The sequence below is a fragment of the Lycorma delicatula genome, chromosome 6 (genome assembly GCF_047948215.1).
Source record: "Lycorma delicatula isolate Av1 chromosome 6, ASM4794821v1, whole genome shotgun sequence".
Taxonomy (NCBI): Eukaryota; Metazoa; Arthropoda; class Insecta; order Hemiptera; family Fulgoridae; genus Lycorma; species Lycorma delicatula.
The window spans coordinates 85,315,504-85,337,438 of NC_134460.1; the positions used below are offsets into that span (position 1 = coordinate 85,315,504).

Consider the following 21,935-nt stretch of genomic DNA (forward strand, 5'->3'; position numbering starts at 1 on the left):
TTTTTCTGATGTAGAAATGTGGGGTGACAGCTTGAGATTACTGTTAATGTATTTTTGGAGTAATTATATAAACTTTCAAATTTAAATAAAAGTTGGGATTTAAAAAATCCCAACCTTTCATATAATAAAACTTCCTACTGATATCTAAAAACTTATCTATACTTTTATAATAGAAACCTAAATAAAAAGTGCTGATGTTTTATAAATAAAACATAATTTCCAGGAAATATTTAATGAAAATAATCTGTATACCATTTAACAAAAATCACGTATCTTGTCACAAAACTTATGAAAATGTTTTATCATTTACTATTAATTTTATCCTATTGTGTCTAAATATTTTTCAAAAGTACATGAGCAGAATTATTATTTTACAGTAATAGAATATTAATATTCTACAAATCATTAATAACATAAAATTATATCTGAAGCAGGAGATGAAAATGGAAGTAAGAAATGTAAAAAAAAATTATATAATGATCTACGTAAGAGTAGATCCACTACCACTAACAACCTGATGGTTGTACAATGCATATATTACTCAGGGAACAGTAATACCTTAGAAAATAAAAGTGTATGAAGCAAAGTGTGTAGCCACAGTTAATAAACTGATTTTATCCACCAAAGATAAACAATACTGGTTAGCCAGTAAACTCAATGGACATTGTAAACTTGTAGGAGGGTAATATTAGATAGTATTTAGTGAATACATAACATAATCCAAAAGTATAAAACTAGAGGAAAAGTTTTACAGTACAAAATAGTTTTTATTATAATACATAACTTCATCTAATATTATGATATGATGAATGTAGTATTAATTTCATAATTATTATTTATAATATAAACAATTTCAAAACATCAAAAATATCTTTCTGACAACTAATATTTACAGGAAACAAAAATACATAATTTATTACATTTGTATGAGACTTTCTAAATTGTTATTGTATAAAAATGTAAAACTCACTTTATCATGTTGATCTATAAAAGGGAATATATGTATTTCTACAAAAATTAAAACTGCATTTAAAAAGTAAAATTATCAAATTCCACATTGCTTGGCTGATAATAAATACACAAACAATAAGGAATAAAATGTGATTTTTCAATGTTTCTTCATCATCTTTTATTCTTTATTAAAATAAATTTAAAAAAGGTTATTCTGAGCTTCAACTAGACCAGTTGCCATCTGCCTGTTTCTGATTTTTATTTATATCATGCAAGAGTTAAATATAATATAAATCATGGATGAAGTATTGTAGATAAAAGTGTTACAAAATAGATTAACCTATATTACTACGTTAACCATTTCGGTGCCAATATCTAAATGTAAAAATATTTTAACAGATGCCAAAGGTTTATGTGTAAATTGTCTAAACCCAGTTTTTGAATATGAGGAGAATAAATGTTAAATACAGTTTTGCTCGTGTGTTTAATGTCATCTGTTATCAGAATCAAATTTTCTTTTTAGCAAGTTTTATGGTACATCTCAGCCATGCTAAGTTGATATTATCATCAAGCTTTTTTAACTATAATAAAAATTATAGTGGTAATCATTTTAATAAAAATGGCATAATTTTTTTATTTAAGAAGAATTTATGGAAATTTATTTAACAATTTTTTATTAACCATTCTCAGGAATAAACTAAGAATTTCTGAAAAAAATGCAGACATACATAAAATTATTTTTAATTTTCATTGCATGTTTAAAATACATTATTTCTTGTGTTAAATGAGATAATTTGAACAAATTAAAAAACTTATCATTTTAACAGATAGAAATAAAGATATGATTATTTTTTAATTGTTGTAGACAAAAAAACAGGCTGTAACATCTGCCTAGCACTTTTAGGAAAATGCCAGGCATTAACTTTTGAAAATATGGCTTAAATTATAGTATGTTATTACTGTTACAATAGTTAACAAATGTTAACCCATATTGTGTTTTGTCTGAACCATTAAATTTTAGTTACAATAAAACCTAAATCTTTTACTTTGATTTCACTTATTTAAATCATCAACAAAAAAAATGTTTATCTTCATGTAAAGTAACATTCTTTCAACTGGAGGATGCTGATAATAAAGACAATGAATGACTTCTTGCTGATGCTCATCCAGTATTCCAGTGTATTCTAACATGATATAAAAATTGCAAAATGGCAGTCAAAGCTCAGAATTGCCAAATATTGATTTCAACAATCTATTTTTAATAACTATTAAATAAAAAATTAACTATAACAAAGCTTCGTAAATATGTGTAATATTAGTAAACATAATAATACATGTATATTCACTAATATTTATAAATAATTACTAATTTTATAATATTATTAATTAATTTTTAAACTACATATTCACAATTTACACATAATAATAATAATAATAATATTGTAAAAGCACATATACATAATATTATACATAACTATAAAATAAAACACAATTAATTTATGCAATAAATTACTAAGGAACACAAGTTTAATATGATATCTAGCAGTATAATTGTACATACTTACTGTAACTAGAATAGCTATGATGTTTTCTATACACTTTAAAAAATATCATCTTCTGTGCTATTTCATAATCAGTCTATTAAAACATTTTATTGCCATAATATTTTCTGTATTACATTATAATTAAATTATCTAATGTAAAATATATATGTACTTATCATTCAGAAGTAAATTATTAATATTATACACTGTACTATATTTTAATATACTAAAAACATATTTTATATACTTTAAGAAATATTATCTTAGCTTTAAAATTACTTTTCTGTTTGATGATTTCAATTATAAAATATTTTACTATTTTTTTTCTATTCCATACTTTCTAATTTGAATACCACTACATTTTGTTTTTTCCTATATGTAGCTTTAAATTTGATAGCTGCTAATATAATATGTATTTAAAATAACAAATAAATAAAACTGTAAGTAAATTTTTATTTTTAATGGTTTAAGGTATTGAAAAATAAATTTCAGTATTAATTTAATTAATGGAAAAACCTCTTACAAATTAAATAACTGGAATTATATAATTATCTGCAATTATAACAAAAACAACTGTTTCCATATTCTATAACACAGAAACTCTAATTACATTTAAAAAAAAGTTACACTCACTTCTATGTAGTGTTTATCAAAAGATAAATATACTAAATTGTGCTATAAATATCTTATAACAATTTTAAATAAAGAAATGAATGATTATGAAATTGATAACAATTAAAAGACATTTTTCAGCAGCGAAAACTGCTCTATAATTAAGATCAAGTTGAAGGATCATGAAAGAAAGGATCATAACTGTAATTTTTTCATTGAGTTCAGTCGTATATTCAACCACATATATTGTAGTATTATAAAATCTAAACGATTTTCTAATCAATCACTGTTCTAGATAAAAAATCAGTTGTTCCCTAATTATGTACTCATTAACTACTTTCTGCTTACCAAAGTAAATACTTTCATGTACAAAAATTTAATGTAAAAATGTTGTGAGATTAGAGTATAGCTAAATCAAGTAATAAATTCCTCCAGAAGAATTTTTTTTTTTTTTAAATTAGAAAAACAACTTAAATTAGAATAATTACACCTCATTATGTAAAATTTGTTATACCAAAAACTTAGTACCAAAAACTTTAATCAGCTTCATTTGTTTTGTGAGAGAAAACTAAAATGAACAAAGAACTAACCTAATAGCAACCTTCATACACATACATTTGGAAATAAAACCCAAAAATTAGAAAGTAAAAAAATATCAGAAAACTAGGAAGTTGATGAAGCCTGTACAAGGATACTGATATCTGAACAGTACCATTTCAATTTGAAATTCTACACACATTTAATAGCTCTTGATCTGTCAGACGACCCTAAATATTTTCCACCATCATCCTATCAATTACCCACCTGATGATTGGATGTGCTGAGAAGGGCATCCATACTTGTGATAAGTATATTTTTTCAAAATATGAAGGTATATCACAAATGTATATATGTATAATCATACTGTGGTAAATTTTATCACAAACAGAGTTTAGAAAGCAATGGATATGATATTACACCATCATAAAGCTCAAAATAATTGGTACTGCAACTACATAAGGGAGGACCCAAAAATAACGAGAATTGTATTGTGGTAGGGGAAAAGTTATAGTTTGTGCTTTTGCTGCTGGAAGAGTTTAGGCAAAACCCTGGAAGTACAATGAATTTCATGATTTTAGCAAACATGTTATTGAAAATTATGAGCAATACGCACAGTCAAGTTTTGTTTCCTTTTCGGAAAAAACATGGTCAAAACACTTGAAATGATTCAGAAAGCCTACAAAGGATCTGAAATGAACAAAACACATGTTTATGAGTGGTTTTTAAGCTTCAAATGAGAAGAAATGTCAGTTGAAGATCATCATCAGTGATCTGGGTGTGCTACAAACATTCTAACCTACAAAAAGTCTTAAGACACTATCAACAAAGATCATTGACTATCCAACAATTTTACTTGGAAGTTCTCTAAGGACTGGAATTGTAGCAAACAGGTGACTTGTTTTTCTATTACAATAATGCTCCTGTTCATACCATGCTCACTATACAGCACTTTTTTTTTTTTATGAGAAACAAAAGTCTCTTTGCACATCCTCTGTATTCACCCAATCTCACACCTTGTGACTTCTTTTTATTTCCAAGGATGAGAAGGGAAAGCAATTTGGCATGGTAGATGAGGTTTGGCATGGTAAAAAATGAAACAAAAACCAACCAATATGAATGGCATAAGTGAAGAGTTCAAAAATTGTTTTGAACAATTAAAAGACTGTTTGGATGTGTGTAATGGAGAGTACTTAGAAGGCATTTTCAAAATGTTAAAATAAATACACAATTTTAAAAAGAATAATTCCAATTATTTTCGGGACCTGCTGGTATAAATTTGAAAACTCATTCAATGGAACTCCATGTGACTGTAGTTCTGATAATGATATTATAAAACTATAACAGAAACTAGGGAACATGTTTAAACATAACTGATTTAAAAAGAAAAGAAAATCACTCTAGCTGGGAATATGTCAGTGTAGATAATGATGAAATTATTAATTTAACTATTAAAACTGAGTACATTATTCTAATATAGGCAATAGAAGAATAACTTTTTATGAATTTTCTGTTCTATAAATGATGCCTAATAAAAATCAGCCACAATGCAGTCTCTAATTCTACCAAAAGTTTATCTTAGATTGATAGTCAATTATCATAAATAATACAATTTTTTTGGTAATAAATATTTAGAGAATAAATAATATTCAATTGTCAAACTCAACAATAAAAAAATTATAATTCTAAAACTATAAATGTAAAACTTATAAACCTGCTTATAAAATTTCTGAACAAAACAAGTTTTATAATTACAAAACTGAATGACAAATATACATAAGTAATTAATATTCATGATATACTAAATCACAAATGTACAGAATGATATTTTTCAGTAAGTAACTTAATTATTTAATATATGTATACATTTATATGTGCCTGATAACTAATTATTACAGGCTTGAATATTATGTCCTTGTGCATTTGGTTCTGCATATAAACAAGAAGACTCACTGCAGGAACAACAAGTATCACTTTCATGTGAACTTCCACAACTAAGCCTATCTTCATCTGTTCTTTGCCATCTGCCTCCTTTATCGTAAATTCCTAAACAATAAAATAAAATAATATAAAATCATATTATGAACAAACAATAAATTAAATACTACATTATTAATGTTATAGAGTAAAATAGTGATTATTTATCAGATTCAATTCATAATTAAATCAATGAACAAAACAGATGGATTCTCATTTCATCAATAGTCAAGCTACTTAATTAATGAGATTCATTGAAGTTGTCAATTACTAAAATCTTGTGATTAAAATAAACAATAATTCAAGAGAAAACCATCAGAGTATAGAACTCAACATTAACACTTTAAAGTGTTCACAGTTACACACCATAAGTCTAAAAAAAAAGCTGACTATTTTAATGGTTTTTAACTGGTAATAAATTTTTAATTTTAAATTAATAAAATACAGAATATGCTACAGAATAAGGAATCTGGAACATAGTTTCAAAGAAGTAAAAAGTTATTCACTTAACTTCAGTGTGGATTTTTTATTTATAAAATAAAGGATTTTTAAAAACTTCTGATAAATTAATCTTTAATTAATTATAAAACTAAAGTTAGAATTAAACAAAAAGAAATTGATTAAAAAATGACTATTCAATTGAAAACAAAATTAAACAGTTAAACTTTATTTCCCATGCCATGCTTACTACAGGAAAGAGAAGAGTTCCCATACTTAAAATGACCTAATAAAATGTTTTATTAATGTGAATATTTTTTAATGGATTACTATGAACCAATAAATTGATTAATAGAAACCAAGAGCATACAGTGAAAATGTATCCAGTTTTGTTTATCAAGACGAACTGCTTCATTAAAAATTGTTTCATCATTGGCATTTTGTTTTCAATCCACAATCTTCCACTACACTAGTCGCTAAGACATTTCAAGTGTTAATGAAACAATCAGTTTCCGTTACAGTAATTATAAATAAACAAGATAAAGTTACAAAAATGTTCAATATAAAAAATATTCTCCTAGTAAGATATATAAATATATATCGCTTAAAGTAAAATTTCTATCCTTTATTTAATTTGAAATGAATAAAATGTTTTATACTGTTTAGTTTGCACTGAATGCCACAAATAATTTTATGTTTCTAGATGAACTCCATAATTTTATTAGAAAATACAAATATATTCAGGAAACATTTATAATATTTTAATTTGTAAAATACTTCAGTGTAATATCTATAAAGTGTAATGTCTATAAAGTGTAATATCTATAAAAACTAAGTATTGTCACTATGGGTGCTTATGCACAGTTAAGATGTCTATTTTCAAAGGTGTGGAGCACAGCTGGTTTTGCATTTTTATTTTTTCAGTGTTATATACAAAATTAGTACAACTAATAACTCTTTCAATTATTTTCACGATAAATCCCCTCATAATTAAACCAAAGTTTTGTTGATACCATGTTTAATCAATCATGCCCATTAACAGTTTTCAACTGAACACACTATAATAAATTGATGGTAAGATCTTGCACCAAATAATTTAAATAACATGAGAATTAAAGATTCAAAGAACATAAAAGATCGAAGATTATATAATCTAAAATCCACTACATTACCATGACGCTGACCATTTTGAGAATCTGTGACTAGACTAGGTAATGATGACTGGATTCCACGGTCTATATTGTTGCACGATTCAGCCATATGTTGAGTGGCTCTTCCTCTACCATGCTCCAGTCTGAAAAGTGTAAAGTCTATATATATAAAATAGATAAATAAATTTATTTTCACTTAAATTAATAAAAAATAAAATATTTATTTCTTGTTATAAATAAGTGTTATTTTATGAATAAATAAATAATCACAATAAGCTGCTGGCATCTTAAATTTTATTCTATTCAAAGTAGAAGCACTTGAATGCTTCTCTACTTTCATGCTTCATACTTATATAATAATCATATAAACTATACAGTAATATTAATCTCCTTTTCTGCCCAGTACTCGTACATAAGTATAGTGCAACTGTTTAGTACAATATAACTTACAGAAATTAAAAAATGTACTCAAATAAAGCATTTCAAAAGTTCTTTTTCTTTTGTATAGGAAGTGCAATTAATAAATAACGTAAAGGAAGTCTTAATTCGATAGGATGTCCTGTGTAGTTTCATTTTTGTTCTACTTTTATATACTGTTTAACATCAACCAGGAATTAATACAACAAAGTTTGGCACCATAAGGGTAATTTAAAACTATATCATACATATACATCTAATTACAAGAATGATGAAATGATAGATTCAGTTTCATTCAGAAATTCTTAAGTCAGAGAGAATAATCTATTTTAATTTTACCTTTTCTTACTTTTCTTTTTCATCAAGAAAAATTATATTAGTTTGCTAGTATATTTAAAAAAAGAGAAGTTATATTATTTTGTCTGTATATTTAAAAAATGTGTATATATATATATATATATATATATATATATATATATATATATATAAAATCATGCAATTGAATAGAGGTTTCTTTTCACTTAAGAATTCAGTTTGAATGATTAAAAATATTATTTTATAATAATAAAGAAAATAATCATACGTGGTTATGAATTTATAGCTAAAATTATATTACTAGATTCATTCTCTATAGAATCACTAAAAATGCATCAGTTCAGATAATAGTATAAAATTACACATCATAATTATTTTTATAAATTAATTTCTGCTAAGTATATTTATAAGTCTACTTATTACAATAGGCCTCAATTTAAAATAAAAAGTTTTGCATTTAAAGAAACAAAGAAAAAAGAAAATAATCTAATTTGCCATTCCTAAAACAAAATTCTAAATCCCACTCAGAGTAAAAAATACATTTATGTTTATATGTTCTTTTTTAATAAACAAATATGCTAACCAGAATAAACTTTAGAAACAATATTGGTATAATATTCAAGAATGTATTATTGTTATTATTATGGGTCATTTTTAGTCAACAAAGCAATTTGACATAAATGCATCAGGAACCACGAAGTTTGTTATGTTAGAAGCTTCTGAAAACTACAAGTGACTTCAATAAGGAAGAATATAAAATGAAATTGTATATGAATAGGGGCAACCCTATCATTTTTACTGCCATAGGCAAACCCCAAAAATACCCAGGCTTCAATACAACACAGAATTATAAAAGAACCATATTAACCAGATAAATGACGTAATTGAATTAAGACAATAACATTAATACAGATTTATGGAAAATTGTTTTATTGAAAAACTTAATTTACATTTTTAATGAGCTAACGACAATGAACTTAAAACTAGTACCTACTATTTCCAGAGATAATTTAAATATACTTTTAAAACTACAAACAAAATTACTGTACTAATAAATAGTAAATAATATTATTTTGTTAATTCAAGTAATCAAAATATATGTTTGTGGGTTGGGTTAATGTTTTTTGCACTCTAGTTCAGACAGTTTTGACGCTCCTAAATTTTGCCATCATAGGCAGTTGCCTACCTTGCCTACTGCCTCAGGTATAGGGCTGGGCTCAGGAATGAAAGAAAAATAATGAGTACAGAAAACCAGAAGCCAATGAATGTCATCACGAAAAGGAAAGAAGAATCGAACAAATAAAACAGAACATGAACTAAGTATGATGTTAATAAAAGATTGCAAAAGTTAAAATGAAAAAAAAAATATAATTTCTTAGCCATTATTATTCAGTATTAAATAAAGCATTTCTAAAGCATTTAACAGAAAGAAACATTATTCTTTATGCAGTAAGGCTGAGTTACACTTGAGAAATTATCTTATGAGATACGTTTGGAGTCTATTTCTGTATAAATGTCAATATGAACAATAAGAAAAAGAGAAAAAGAAAAGCTGGAGGCAATTAACATATAAGTACAGATGAGATTGGAGAAAATTAAATGAGCAGACAGAGAGAAAAATGAAGACATAATGAGGAGAGTGAAGAAGAATCAAAATAATTCAGAAATAAAATTAGTAAATAGCTAATTACTGGGACATATCATGAGAGATTGATTAAAATAGTGCTAAAAGGTGCAAGATAAAAAGCAGTAAATGATTAGATATTATAGATGATCTAAAAGGAAATGTAGTTAATTAAGAACTCAAAAGTTCAGCAGGAAATACAAGAGAATGGAGGTGTACATGGTGTAAGGTACCGGCCACAAGGCAGATTACCTTATGATGACTTAAATTTTGTAACCATTAATGTTCTTATTTGAGATATATTCAAAAATTAATCAAAATTGTTTTACATGTTGAGTCATGTTGAAATGTATGATTTATGATTATAATAGAGAAGTAGAAATTCGAACAACATTAAAGATCCTCCTCAAATCAAATTCAACTATTAGTGTCCCACTGCAGTCAAAATGTTTAATTCAATATAAAATAATTTTTTTTTTTTTAAAGATTATACTTAAAATTTATTGATTTAGTGAAGAAAAACTTTAAAAATCATTACTAAATAATTAACACTCTTGATAACCAGAAAAACACAAAACTATGAAATCTCATACTGAAATACCAGTTATCAGATTTTTTCCTTACACAAAAATTTACATAAGAATTAAATATTCAAGACCAAATTACCTATAATTTGGTTGTTGATTATGAAGTAGGGAGGTTGTCTCATAACAAGAATCAGGTGCATTGTGCTGAGAACAATTATCTTCGTGTTGTGAACGACCAGAACTGCTACAATGATGGTAATTATTATAGCTACTGCCGGCGGATGAATTATCACTGCCTCCTGCATTCATAAAATGGCCTTGTGGAAATGTTGGCACCTAAAAATGAAAATCACCATGCACATTTTGTTAATACATTATACTATAAAATGTATTTTCATTTATCCAGGTAGTTCCTGGTTCTACCATAAATAGGTTTATCACTCACTCACTTCATCTACTTCCCATATTAATATAACAAATTATGTATTACAATGCATTCTAGCAGAAATTGACACTCGATTATTATATTAAACTAAAATTAATTATTTTACTCTATTTAATATTTGTGAGATTTTACACTAATCATTTATGATTAGGATGAGTTTTAGAAATTATAAAACAAAAATTAGAAATAATCGATTTTTTTAGAAGAATGGTTGGTATATGGCACAGTGGTCTTAAGATAAAATTGGGTATGTCACTATAATGAAAAGATATGGAGAACTGTCTTTCAAAAATCAAGAAAAAATAATAAATAAGAAGCAATGAAATGAAAATATACACATATTTATATTTATTTATTTATTTATAACCTTACTTACTGTTACTTATGGAATTATACTTACCTATACTGATAGATGAATTTTTATAGTACCTAAATAATGTCAAATCTCCCCAGAATTTGAAACTAGAATCTTTCAAAATCAGTACAAACTGATTACAATTAATAATGTTTTATTATTTTTTTAAAAATAAAAAATTTTGAGCACAAAAATTACATACAATAGTTTAATTTTAAGTATAAAACAGTACACTCACAGGTGGTGGACGCTGCTGAGGTGGTGGGTGGTGTCTATGGTTGACACAAGACTCTCCAGAACTTTGACTTGATAACCATGCAGGTCCATAGCTTCCCCCTCCTGTAGGTCCTCCTCCTCCACCGCCGCTCCCACCTCCTCTAACAGGTGGCACAGGAGGAGCCAAAACAGCTCCTCTTTTTGCCATTCTAGGACTTCCACACGAAACAGTACCCTACAAAAAAAGCAAAACAAATAGACAATATTAATTAATTTGCTTATATTATTTACAATATTAAGGATCTTTTCTAAACTTTCTCTGATTTTTAAAATACAATGATATTAATAATGTTTTTTACAAAGAATTTATATAAATCCCCTAACACACATAAAAAGAATGCGCATAAAACCCAGTTAAGTTAAAACCTTCTTAAATTTTAAAAATCTACTAAACAACAAATTATTACAGAATAAACTATTCTATCATAGTAAAAACTGAAATATTTCACTAAATTAAAGTTTTTTAATTTTTTTTTTCAATTCTGGCTTTATTGCAATTAATTTTTTCAGGTTTTTTTTAGTGATATGTATGATGGTCACTGTACAGTTTTTTTAATTGAAACACTAGTCCTCTACAAAAATCCTTAATGCTGATCCTCTTACGGGAAAACACCCATACCTTATGATGATCCCGGTTGCCACACCACCCCTAACGTTCCTAGTCCTGATAGGTTTTACCAGAGGTCATCTTTCAGACCTTCTAAACCTGATAACGCATCACAGTCATCAATTAGGCCTCTGTCAGGATGCCACCAATGCAAATACCTGGACAGTCATTTCCATCAGTGTATTTATACAAATTACTATTGCGTTTGTATAACTTACAACCTTCAACTCACAAATTAACCGATTCGTGGAAGCACAATTCCTAAGCCTTCCTCTAAAACTGAAGGTTTCATACAAAAACTCATCCCATATCTACCTTGAATTATATGTGAATGAATATACAGACATATTAGTTTTTTTTATAATTGAAGAAAAATTATTTCAGTTTAAAAAAAATTTATATAACAATTAAAATTTAGGGAGAAACAGGCAAAAAGAAAGCCAAATTTTTTCAGCTATTCTCAGTCTTAAGTGTTCTTAATTTTTTATTTTTTAAAAATCTTTTTGGTATTTATGAATAAAATAAGATAAAAAGGGCTATATATATATATATATATCCCTTTGGTGTCTAGCTGGCGTGGTATGAATCCTGCTAGCACTACAAGGGATAGCGGTGAAGACAGAACCAAATTAGCACTGGTGAGGGAGAACCACCTGAGCCACACTAGCAAAAGACAACCAATGCTGACCCAACATTGTGGGGCTCTGGGGGCCACCACTACAGCAGACAGAGTAGTGGGAACCTAACTGCTGCTGGGAGGAAGCTCGGTTCAATTCCAGTGGAAGAGCCACAACTCTCCATTTCTGGAGACCAGTGACTAGACTCAACAGCCATTCTCAGGACTACCTCATCAACATACAAAAAAAATATATATATATATAACAGCACTGTTACCACATGCTGTGCTTCCTATCGGTGACTGTGACACTAGCCGCATGTTAATGCAAGAGCATTGGGATAAGTGATTAGTGAAGATTTTTTTGAGAGACTCCAATAGTGCCTGGGGCCAGAGATCCAACCTTTCAAGAGGCCCTTTCAATGACTGTCCAACTGGTGGGGCTGATGGACGGCCTTAATAGTCTGAACAGAAAGTCAGTAACCGCAGCTGTTTTTCTGGATGTGCCAAGACCTTCTACAAAGTTTGGCATGACGGCCTACTATATAAACTAGCTCAGACAAAGGTCCCTGGTTGTCATGTACATCATGTCAAATTGTTTTAGTGATACCTGCTGGGGAGGCAATTCACTGCACGCATGGGTGAGTTGTCCTCCACCCAAGCAATAACTGTCAAGAGCCCCTCAGGAGGCCGTGTTTTCGTCCCTTCTGTATACGGCTTAATAAACAATATACCATGCTTGGAAGGGGTCATGCGACGACATAGTGGAACATTGACTTGGTAGGTGGAGAATCAAGGTCAACAGAAAGAAATCCATGGCCATGTTGTTCATATACAAGCAACGTGCTCTAGCCAGGCAACTAGAGATATCAGGGAAGAAAATCCCCTTTGTGATGAAAGTTAACTACCTGATCATGGTCCTGGGAAAACAGCTTAAATTAGGTGAGCATTTAAATTATGTGACCCACCTCCATATACCCAGTGCTCAACCATGCAAGCTCCATATCATTGGCGACGAAAATACTCATCTACTGATTGTACATGCTATCAATTCTAACCTACGGCTACCCAACATGGAGGGTGTTGTTGTGCTTTACAGTCCAAAAAAACGTTCAACGTTGTTCAACCGGGGTTGCGGATGATATTTTGGAACAACCATGGTTCATCAGAAATGACAACACATTAAGCTAAGATGGTGATATAAAGACCATATTGGAAGTGAGTATGGCACAGGCATGGAGACTGTTAAAGTACCAACATCTCAAGAGACATCTGCGAAGAGGATCCTACCTCATAAGAGTGAGGAAAAGGCCTCACATTGTCCTTGACAAAATACTGCGATTGGCAGGGTTATGAGAAATTTGATTACCCAAACCAGATCAGGAGCCTTGCTACTGGATGTTTTGCTCCCTCTGTTTTTTGTTTTTTTTTTGGATAATGCATGGCATCACACCAACTGAAATCATTGAAAGACTCTAAGTCAGATGGTAAGATTAGAAGGTAAAATTCAACCCTTTTTGTTTTAGATGGTGTATGGGAATGCCACCAAATGCAAACACCAGAATACTCCTTGTAAAATGGTAAGATTAACTAAAAGGTAAGTTTCATCATCTGAGAATTGAGGAGGTAGGATCCAAGGTTTGTCATAAGCCACCTTCCTCCAGTGTTGGAGCTGTGAAATAGGGTACATGTAGAGGAAACCCAACTCCCGGATAGGGCACCTCTCCCTTCCTTTTCTTTTGTTTCAGGTTTGTTGCAGGTGCTGCAGATTTGGCTACAGGAACCACACCAAGGACACCTTTTTCGGCCTCCAGTCACCCCAGGAAGAAGCCCCCTGGTCAGCTCAACGGGGATCTTGCTGCAGATATTGACATCCCTGCCAGAGCAACAGGCCTGGCTGGCGTGGTATGAATCCTGCTAGCACTACAAGGCATAGCGGTGAAGACAGAACCAAATTAGCACTGGTGAGGGAGAACCACCTGAGCCACACTAGCAAAAGACAACCAATGCTGACCCAACATTGTGGGGCTCTGGGGGCCACCACTACAGCAGACAGAGTAGTGGGAACCTAACTGCTGCTGGGAGGAAGCTCGGTTCAATTCCAGTGGAAGAGCCACAACTCTCCATTTCTGGAGACCAGTGACTAGACTCAACAGCCATTCTCAGGACTACCTCATCAACATACAAACAGCTGTTTTTGGCACCACTACAAAAATCCCAAACAGCCCTTTTAAGGGCTACTACAAGGTCTAAAATGTGTTGTGCTGTCAGAGCAATTCAGTGACAATATATATACATACACATAACATATACACTTCTATGAAAAATAACGCTAATTGAGCCAAATTTCAGATTTTCATAATGGTTTCTATAAAAGCGTTAGTTTAGTCATGAATTTAAACTCACGCTATAAACTGTAATCATGATTTTAATAATGATATCTTTTCATTTAATTTTTCAACATGAATAACAACATAAATTTAATACAAAAAGTTAAATTGTGGAGCTGGTCTCTTAAAACATCTTTGAAACCAGTAAAAAACAATACATCAAACATACTTATTAAACAAAAACAATGACACCATAAATATAGTGGCAGAAATGTTCAAAATGTGTCCAGCTGTATGACTGCAGGACACATTTAAATATTTAAGTAATATTTTAGTAAACTGAAATATTTTAAATAAATATTTTACACGTGAAACATTTTAGTAAGTTGAAATAATAAATAATATACATCAATTAATTAGAACAGATACTCTTCATTTGTTCTGTAGAGAGTACAATGTTAAAGCATAACAATAAAGAAGAAAATTCTTTCGTGGTGAATCATCACCAGAGAAGTTTGTGAATGGTTTAATTATTTTTATGTACCTGAAGAAATGGAATTGGTATGTATCAATAGCCTACATAACTTTCACAGGTTGGTTTAAAAATTTTTCAGTTGAGTTCTTTATTACGATCTACATATATTATTTTATTTTTTTGTCTTTTGTCAATTCTACATGCGTCAATATGTATATATATGCATACAACACAACACATTACCTGGAAGACACAATATACAATATATATGTATGTATATATATATATATATATGTGTCTGTGTGTGTCTTAATATATATTCAATGTTGTCAATTCATTTTACCTGTGAGCAAACTCTGTTATCACAAGGGTGCATGTGAGGAGGTGGATGCTGAGGAGGTGGAGGTAAGAATTCATTCCAATTTGGCATTGAACCAACAGCTCCTGTACCACCCAATAATCTACACTGTCCAGGTCTTTGTCTAAACTGTCCTCTCTCAGGGCCATCTGAAAAAAAAAACAGTTTTATTTTAATTAATAATGAATTTTAATCAATCATACAAAATATCTTATTATTACTTGTAAAACCAAAAATTAAAAAAATGAAATGTTTAACAGAATTAATACCTATTTTTAATTCTGTAATACTCAATTTTATGCATAAGCTTATTATTCCAGCATTAAAATATCATTATGAAGATATTAAGGAACTATTTATATGTATTCTTTGGGCAAAACACATGTCTTATGACAATTACTTATTCAAAAATAAATTGATTTTCATACTAATTTAGAACTATTATTAACCCCTAAAACAATGGAAGCTACTCCCAAGCATATACAACTCCACTCACAGAATGGTTTCAAAATTGATTTTCTTTCACCATTTTGCCCTGATCCAAAAAAATTTAGAGTATTATAAGCCTTTTCTAAAAGTATTTGCAAAATTTAAAAATCGTATTAACTTTTTTTTTATTGGGCCATCAAGTGTAAAAATTCAAGCTTACACAATTATTTTCAATAGTTTTTTCTTTATGTAAATATATTGCAAATTCAAATTAATCATTCTAATATCATTTCATAATAAGAAAAATTTGATACAAAAACATGTTTATTAATCTCAATTAATATTACAATTTATAGCTCCATTTAATTTTCCTGTTACTGTTCGCTTGCAGTAAAATTTATAATGTTTAACATTGTATTTGAGGCCTGGGTGTTTATGTACCACTTATCAGAATATTGAAGGAAAAGATAAAAAAATTTAGTTGAAGTAAATAAAAAGATAAAACTTTAGCAGAAAATGCACACACAGACACACGAATCAATAGTTAGTTATATGACCATTGTGAATCTAAAACAGACATATTGTGTTTTACAACATTAAAATACAAACGTATTACTATTAAGCAGACTACTTCATCATTTCTATTATTATAAAACAAATAATCTATTTAATTTTTTTGATTTTATTTATTTAAAATTACAGATATTTAATTCCGCAGCAGTTATTGTGAGCAAGCAAATAATTTATGTTTTCATAAGCATTATTTAATAAATATACCTATGTTTTGATAATTATTTTATAATATGATTTATTTTAAATAACAAAATTACATAAAACAAGCTCTAAAGAAAAAAAAATTCCTTATTTATTTTCATTTAGCATTATTTAATCTGGTTTTTGTTTTTAATGTTAAATAAACATATTTAAATAAATGCTTTTCAACACGAGCTGCAACTCATCAAAAGGTTTTTTCTTTTTTCATCAAACACATTTGAAAACAACACAGATTACAAATGAAGATATTTGTCATTCAAAATTGTAGCATAAAATATTCAGCAATAAAGAGTTTCTGTACATTTACATCAAATTTGTAGAGTAGATTGGACAATCTGTAAGACTATTTTTTATCACCATTGCTGGCTAGATGTTTTAATTTTATAAAACAGCTTTCATATTTGGAAACCTTATTCTACAGCATATTAATAATTTTAGAGAGAAAAGAACAGTGTAATTTAATAAATATATATCCCTTTGGATATGTGCAGTCAACTGAATTTATGAGAGTACTTCTGAAAATACTGTTCACAGCCTGAAGATGATAGTTAACTATGTGTAGTAATATCTTGAATCACATCATTTTTAATCTGGTAATTATTAACACAGAACATTTACCCATTTTTAAATACATTCAATAAATGAAAATAAAATGTTTTTAATAGCCCACTAAAAATTAAGTAACAAAAATTAATTCAGTCATTATAATTAATAGTATTATTAGTTTCAATTTAAACTCAATGAAAGTCTGTTATAATGACATCAAGAAGAGCTTGAAAATTTGTATTTATTACTGTATCTTACTGTTGTGTGTTCATGGCTCAACCAGGACACTGAGAGATGCAATACATGTTTATCACAAATATAAATGTTTATATAGATACAATTTATTAGTTTAAGAATATAGAAAATAAGACAAATCAATAAATTACATACAAAATAGTATTTCAATTAAGGACAGGATTTGTTTAAAGTTAGTTAAATCATAAAAATCAGAATACATTCCAGTTATAATGAATACAGACATTATAACGACCACTAATATGAATAACTTTAACAACTAGTATTGTATTAACAACTAGTTAAGATTAGACTAGGATAAGGATCATTACAATTCCAGGTACTGCAAATGACCTTTCCTGTTTACAATACAACTAACCTACAATTTATAAATGAATTTTCCCATGAATTTCTATTACAGTCCAATAAACCTTCTCATCAAACAACAGCTGTTGGAGGTGTGACATTGACAGTACTACAAAGAATATTGTTAAAAGGACCTATTAGTTTGAGAAAAGGATCTCTTTTTAATACCCTTCTGAATTCCTTCATAAATATTCTCTCATACTTTCGTCTTACTTGTTAGGAATCCGCTAACTCAGGCCAATTATAATGCTCATGTTATATTATGTTTATAAAATATTTAGTGCATAAAATTATTTGGAAAAATTATTTTGAAATACTCCCAAATAGTTTGCAAAGCTACAACATAACAAAACACAAAATTTGCAATACAAAAGCAAATCTGTAATTAAACATCCATATAAAAGTGAATAAGTTTATTTAAATGTTTGAAAACAGATTTAATACAGACTTTTTTTAGCCTCCAGGACAACAATTATGTATTGCATCAAAAAATTGACAAATCAAAAAAATCAGGATATTTAGTATTTATCATATAATTCCATTTTAATTTTATTAAATGTACCTTTATAAAATTAAATTTATCATATAAACTAGTCTCATTTTAATTGAACTTGAATAAAAGAGTATTTTTTGTTTTTTTTATTTTTTACTCATATAAATTCTAATATTTAAGAAGAATCACAAATTACTGATGTCGATAATGACAAAGCAGTGAAAACTATCTAAGTACTTTAACAAGAAATAGACAACACGAAGCATTACATACATAAATTCTGGGTTAAGTTATTTATCAGATATTTTAATACGCTTTTAAAAGAATTGGATAGTGCAAAATTTGAGCAATTAAATAATTCAATAATACTTTAAGTTACCATCATTCAAAAAAAATAGTTCACGTACATAATTAGAGAGCTGACTGTTTCTCTTTACCAAGTGTGCTTTTAGCCTCAAAAAAAATCATCCAAAACTGTCAATACAGTAGGTGCAGTTATAAAATTTTTATTACAATTAAAAATAATCCCATAAAAACAGACATAAAAATGGTGAGACTTAAAATACAACCAATATTTTCTAAACTAGATTTACAAAGTATAACAGAAAAAGGAATATACCATTGTAACTAGGGCCTAAATCAGACATAGCACGATGATCTGGGCTATCTTGATTATAGCTGTGTTCATGTCTTGATGTTGATTCACCAGATGTTGAAGTTTTAACTTCTGATGATGTACTCGGTGTAGACTGTGCAAAATGAGAATCCTGTACAACAAAATAAAGCATTAAATTAACTTCCACAACAGTAAATAAAAGAATAAAGTGAAATTTAAAGAAAATCATTATTTTCTATTTGCACTTATAAAAATGAAATCTGCTTATTTTTCATAAAAATGAAATCTGCTTATTTTTCAACGTTATCCTGTCCAATGTCTATGTACTCAATCCATATCTTAACAACGTTTTGAATTCTTTCTTGGAAAAAATTTTTTAGTCACGTGTGTAGCCAATTTTATCCTGTTCTCATAATTCCTCAACAGTACATAAAAGAGCTTCCTTGCAGCTTTCCTTTTAGTGAGCCAAAAAGAAAAATTACTTGAAGCCAAATCAATTGGACTTTCATATCCAAAAATACTGTCAGGCGTATCTTTCTGTTGTTCATCATAAAAAGAAATCCTACTTTTTTTTAAAGCGATCATTCCATTCATATATCTTTCTGCCACACAAACTCTCCACATTGTTGCTGCATTTTATGATTTACACATCTTGTTGGCTTCAACTCTTTTGAATTGAAAAAAAAAAATTATTATTTCTTTGTGCAATTGAATAAAGAACTTATTTTAAATTGATTTTTAAACACAACCACAAAGAAATAATAATACTTCCAATTAACATACGATATGAGGTTATGTTAATTGGGCATCAAAATAATTAGAGCCTACAAGGTCTGTGATTGGGAGAGAAATAAAAATTTTCCTTAAATTTTTGACTTCCTTTGTTTTTTCTTATTTTATTTTAAATGTGGTTTTAATGTTTCAGAAAATTAACTGACAAGACAAGCATCATCAAAAAAAAATAAAGGGTAAAAAACAAAAACAAAAATAAACATTTGCAAAACATCACTGCTACCATTTCTTATTAATATATTGCAGTACATTGTGTGTTATAAAGGTTACAGAAATGTGTAAAATTCTTCTTACTATATATAAAAAATATTTAAGATATTAATAATTTTAAAAAAATAATAAAAATATTCTTACACTATGATCACTTTTGTTAGAATTGACGAGTGTTGTGGTTGCATATGGTGTAGGATTCGTTATTTCATTGTGTGGTTCATTACGATTATTATAAAATGTTGTTAAGTTTCTTGTATTGACTTCTGCATAATCGCCACATTCTGGTACAGGATGACTTCCCAACAACTTTGTTTCTGTTTCTTTTTCAGTGCCACCACCTCCTCCTCCACCCCAACCTCTATCTATCCACAAAGTCTCTTTACCTCCACCACTATGTAATAGGTTCAATTGGCATAGCTCATTGGCATTCACAACTGGAACTAAATTAATTAAATAGATAATTTATGTTAAAATTAATTATGAAGTAAAAAAAAAATGTATTCTAACACTATACATGCAACAAAAAAAACCGGTATCAACACATATAAATGTTAGTAATAATACATTTCTCTCATATTAACAAGTGGCTAAAATTTTAAAAACATTATACACCCAGAATATATGGATATGAAACAAATAAAATAAATAAAAAATATATAAAATATAAATATATAAAATGGAAAAAATAAAATAATAATTGTGAACATTTTATTCTTTCCATTAACACAAGATTGCAGTTAAAACAACACCTCAAGGAAATAAGCTGCTTTCAGAACATATCTATCTCAGACTTTCAGAGGTTTATTTAATGAAACAAAAAAGTTAACAAAATGATCCATTATCCAATGTTGGAAAAATTATAATATAGCAAACAATAAAATCAATATCTGATTATGGCAAAGTATTATGACAAATTTGCCAGCTTGCCAAAAGAAGAGGAAAGGAACTCTTTAGTGCAAAAAGTAATGTTTTCTTGAAAAAGTAAAAAGTGACACAGTAAAAATAAAATGAAAATCAATATTGGATTAAGTTTTTTTTATAGTGCTGCTGTTCTTATGCATTATACATTTTTTATTTATTTTATGTATTATTAAACAGGCTTATTTGCAAACAAACAAGCCCATTGTATATTTACATTTTTTAAATTTCTTCTAGTAGGCTTTTATATTTTATGAAGTTCATTTGAGAAAAAAATCATGTAATATACTGAATTATTCATGTTCATTTATAAATGTATCCTTTACTGCATGTTACATTCATAACTTCTATAATTTGTAATTTTCTCTAATTTGTCATCCATTTGGTCCCAAATATGATGAATTAGAGGTTCTACTGTTTTTTATTTATTTATAAATATATATATATATATATATGGAAGTGGGTAAGTGATGCTTTCTTAATATTAATGGTAATGTAAAATAAAAAATAAAAGAAACAACTGTAAGTATCAAATTTATTTTTATGTAACTAAAATCTTCAGTTAATACATACCACCCACCTTGTTGTTTAAATTAACTATCACTCTTTTTTTTTTCATGCATTAATATTCTTGCTACTTGTAGTTTCTACATTCAATATCACATTCAGAGAGTATAACCCTTAGAATATAGTGAGGGTTATTGAACTAGCCATAATTTCAAATAAAAATTAATATTTTTCATAAAAACATTCTATCCACAATCAAAACAAACTGATAAATCTTCACAGAAATTAATTCAGAAAGCACTCGATTTAAACTCATTTTCATTGTCTTAATACTAATGAAAAGACTTGTTACATTCTATTATACTACTTGAGGGATGTTCAATAATTAATGAGATAAATTCATGTAGAGAAAAAACAGTTTAGTCAATGAAAATGAAACTTTTTTAGAGTCAAGTTGGCAACCTTGGGAACACATTTAATCAGCTGTTTGAT

The 21,935-nt window shown here is 28.3% G+C and overlaps 1 protein-coding gene across 4 annotated transcripts in view; it reads right to left on the minus strand.

Moving 5' to 3' along the window:
• Positions 1-2,927: 2,927 nt before the first annotated feature.
• Positions 2,928-21,935, minus strand: part of LOC142325993 (roundabout homolog 2-like) — a 1,010,872-nt gene continuing 991,864 nt past the window's right edge. For 3 of the 4 annotated variants that reach the window (XM_075368032.1, XM_075368033.1, XM_075368035.1), the window contains 7 exons: positions 20,160-20,458; positions 19,017-19,164; positions 15,541-15,704; positions 11,132-11,344; positions 10,233-10,429; positions 7,232-7,353; positions 2,928-5,690 (listed from right to left, as the gene is read on the minus strand). In XM_075368032.1, coding sequence (XP_075224147.1) covers positions 5,530-5,690; positions 7,232-7,353; positions 10,233-10,429; positions 11,132-11,344; positions 15,541-15,704; positions 19,017-19,164; positions 20,160-20,458 — 1,304 coding nt within the window. In that variant the 3' untranslated portion in view covers positions 2,928-5,529. The remainder of the gene's footprint in view (positions 5,691-7,231; positions 7,354-10,232; positions 10,430-11,131; positions 11,345-15,540; positions 15,705-19,016; positions 19,165-20,159; positions 20,459-21,935) is intronic. The other variant, XM_075368034.1, reaches the window with a different exon arrangement.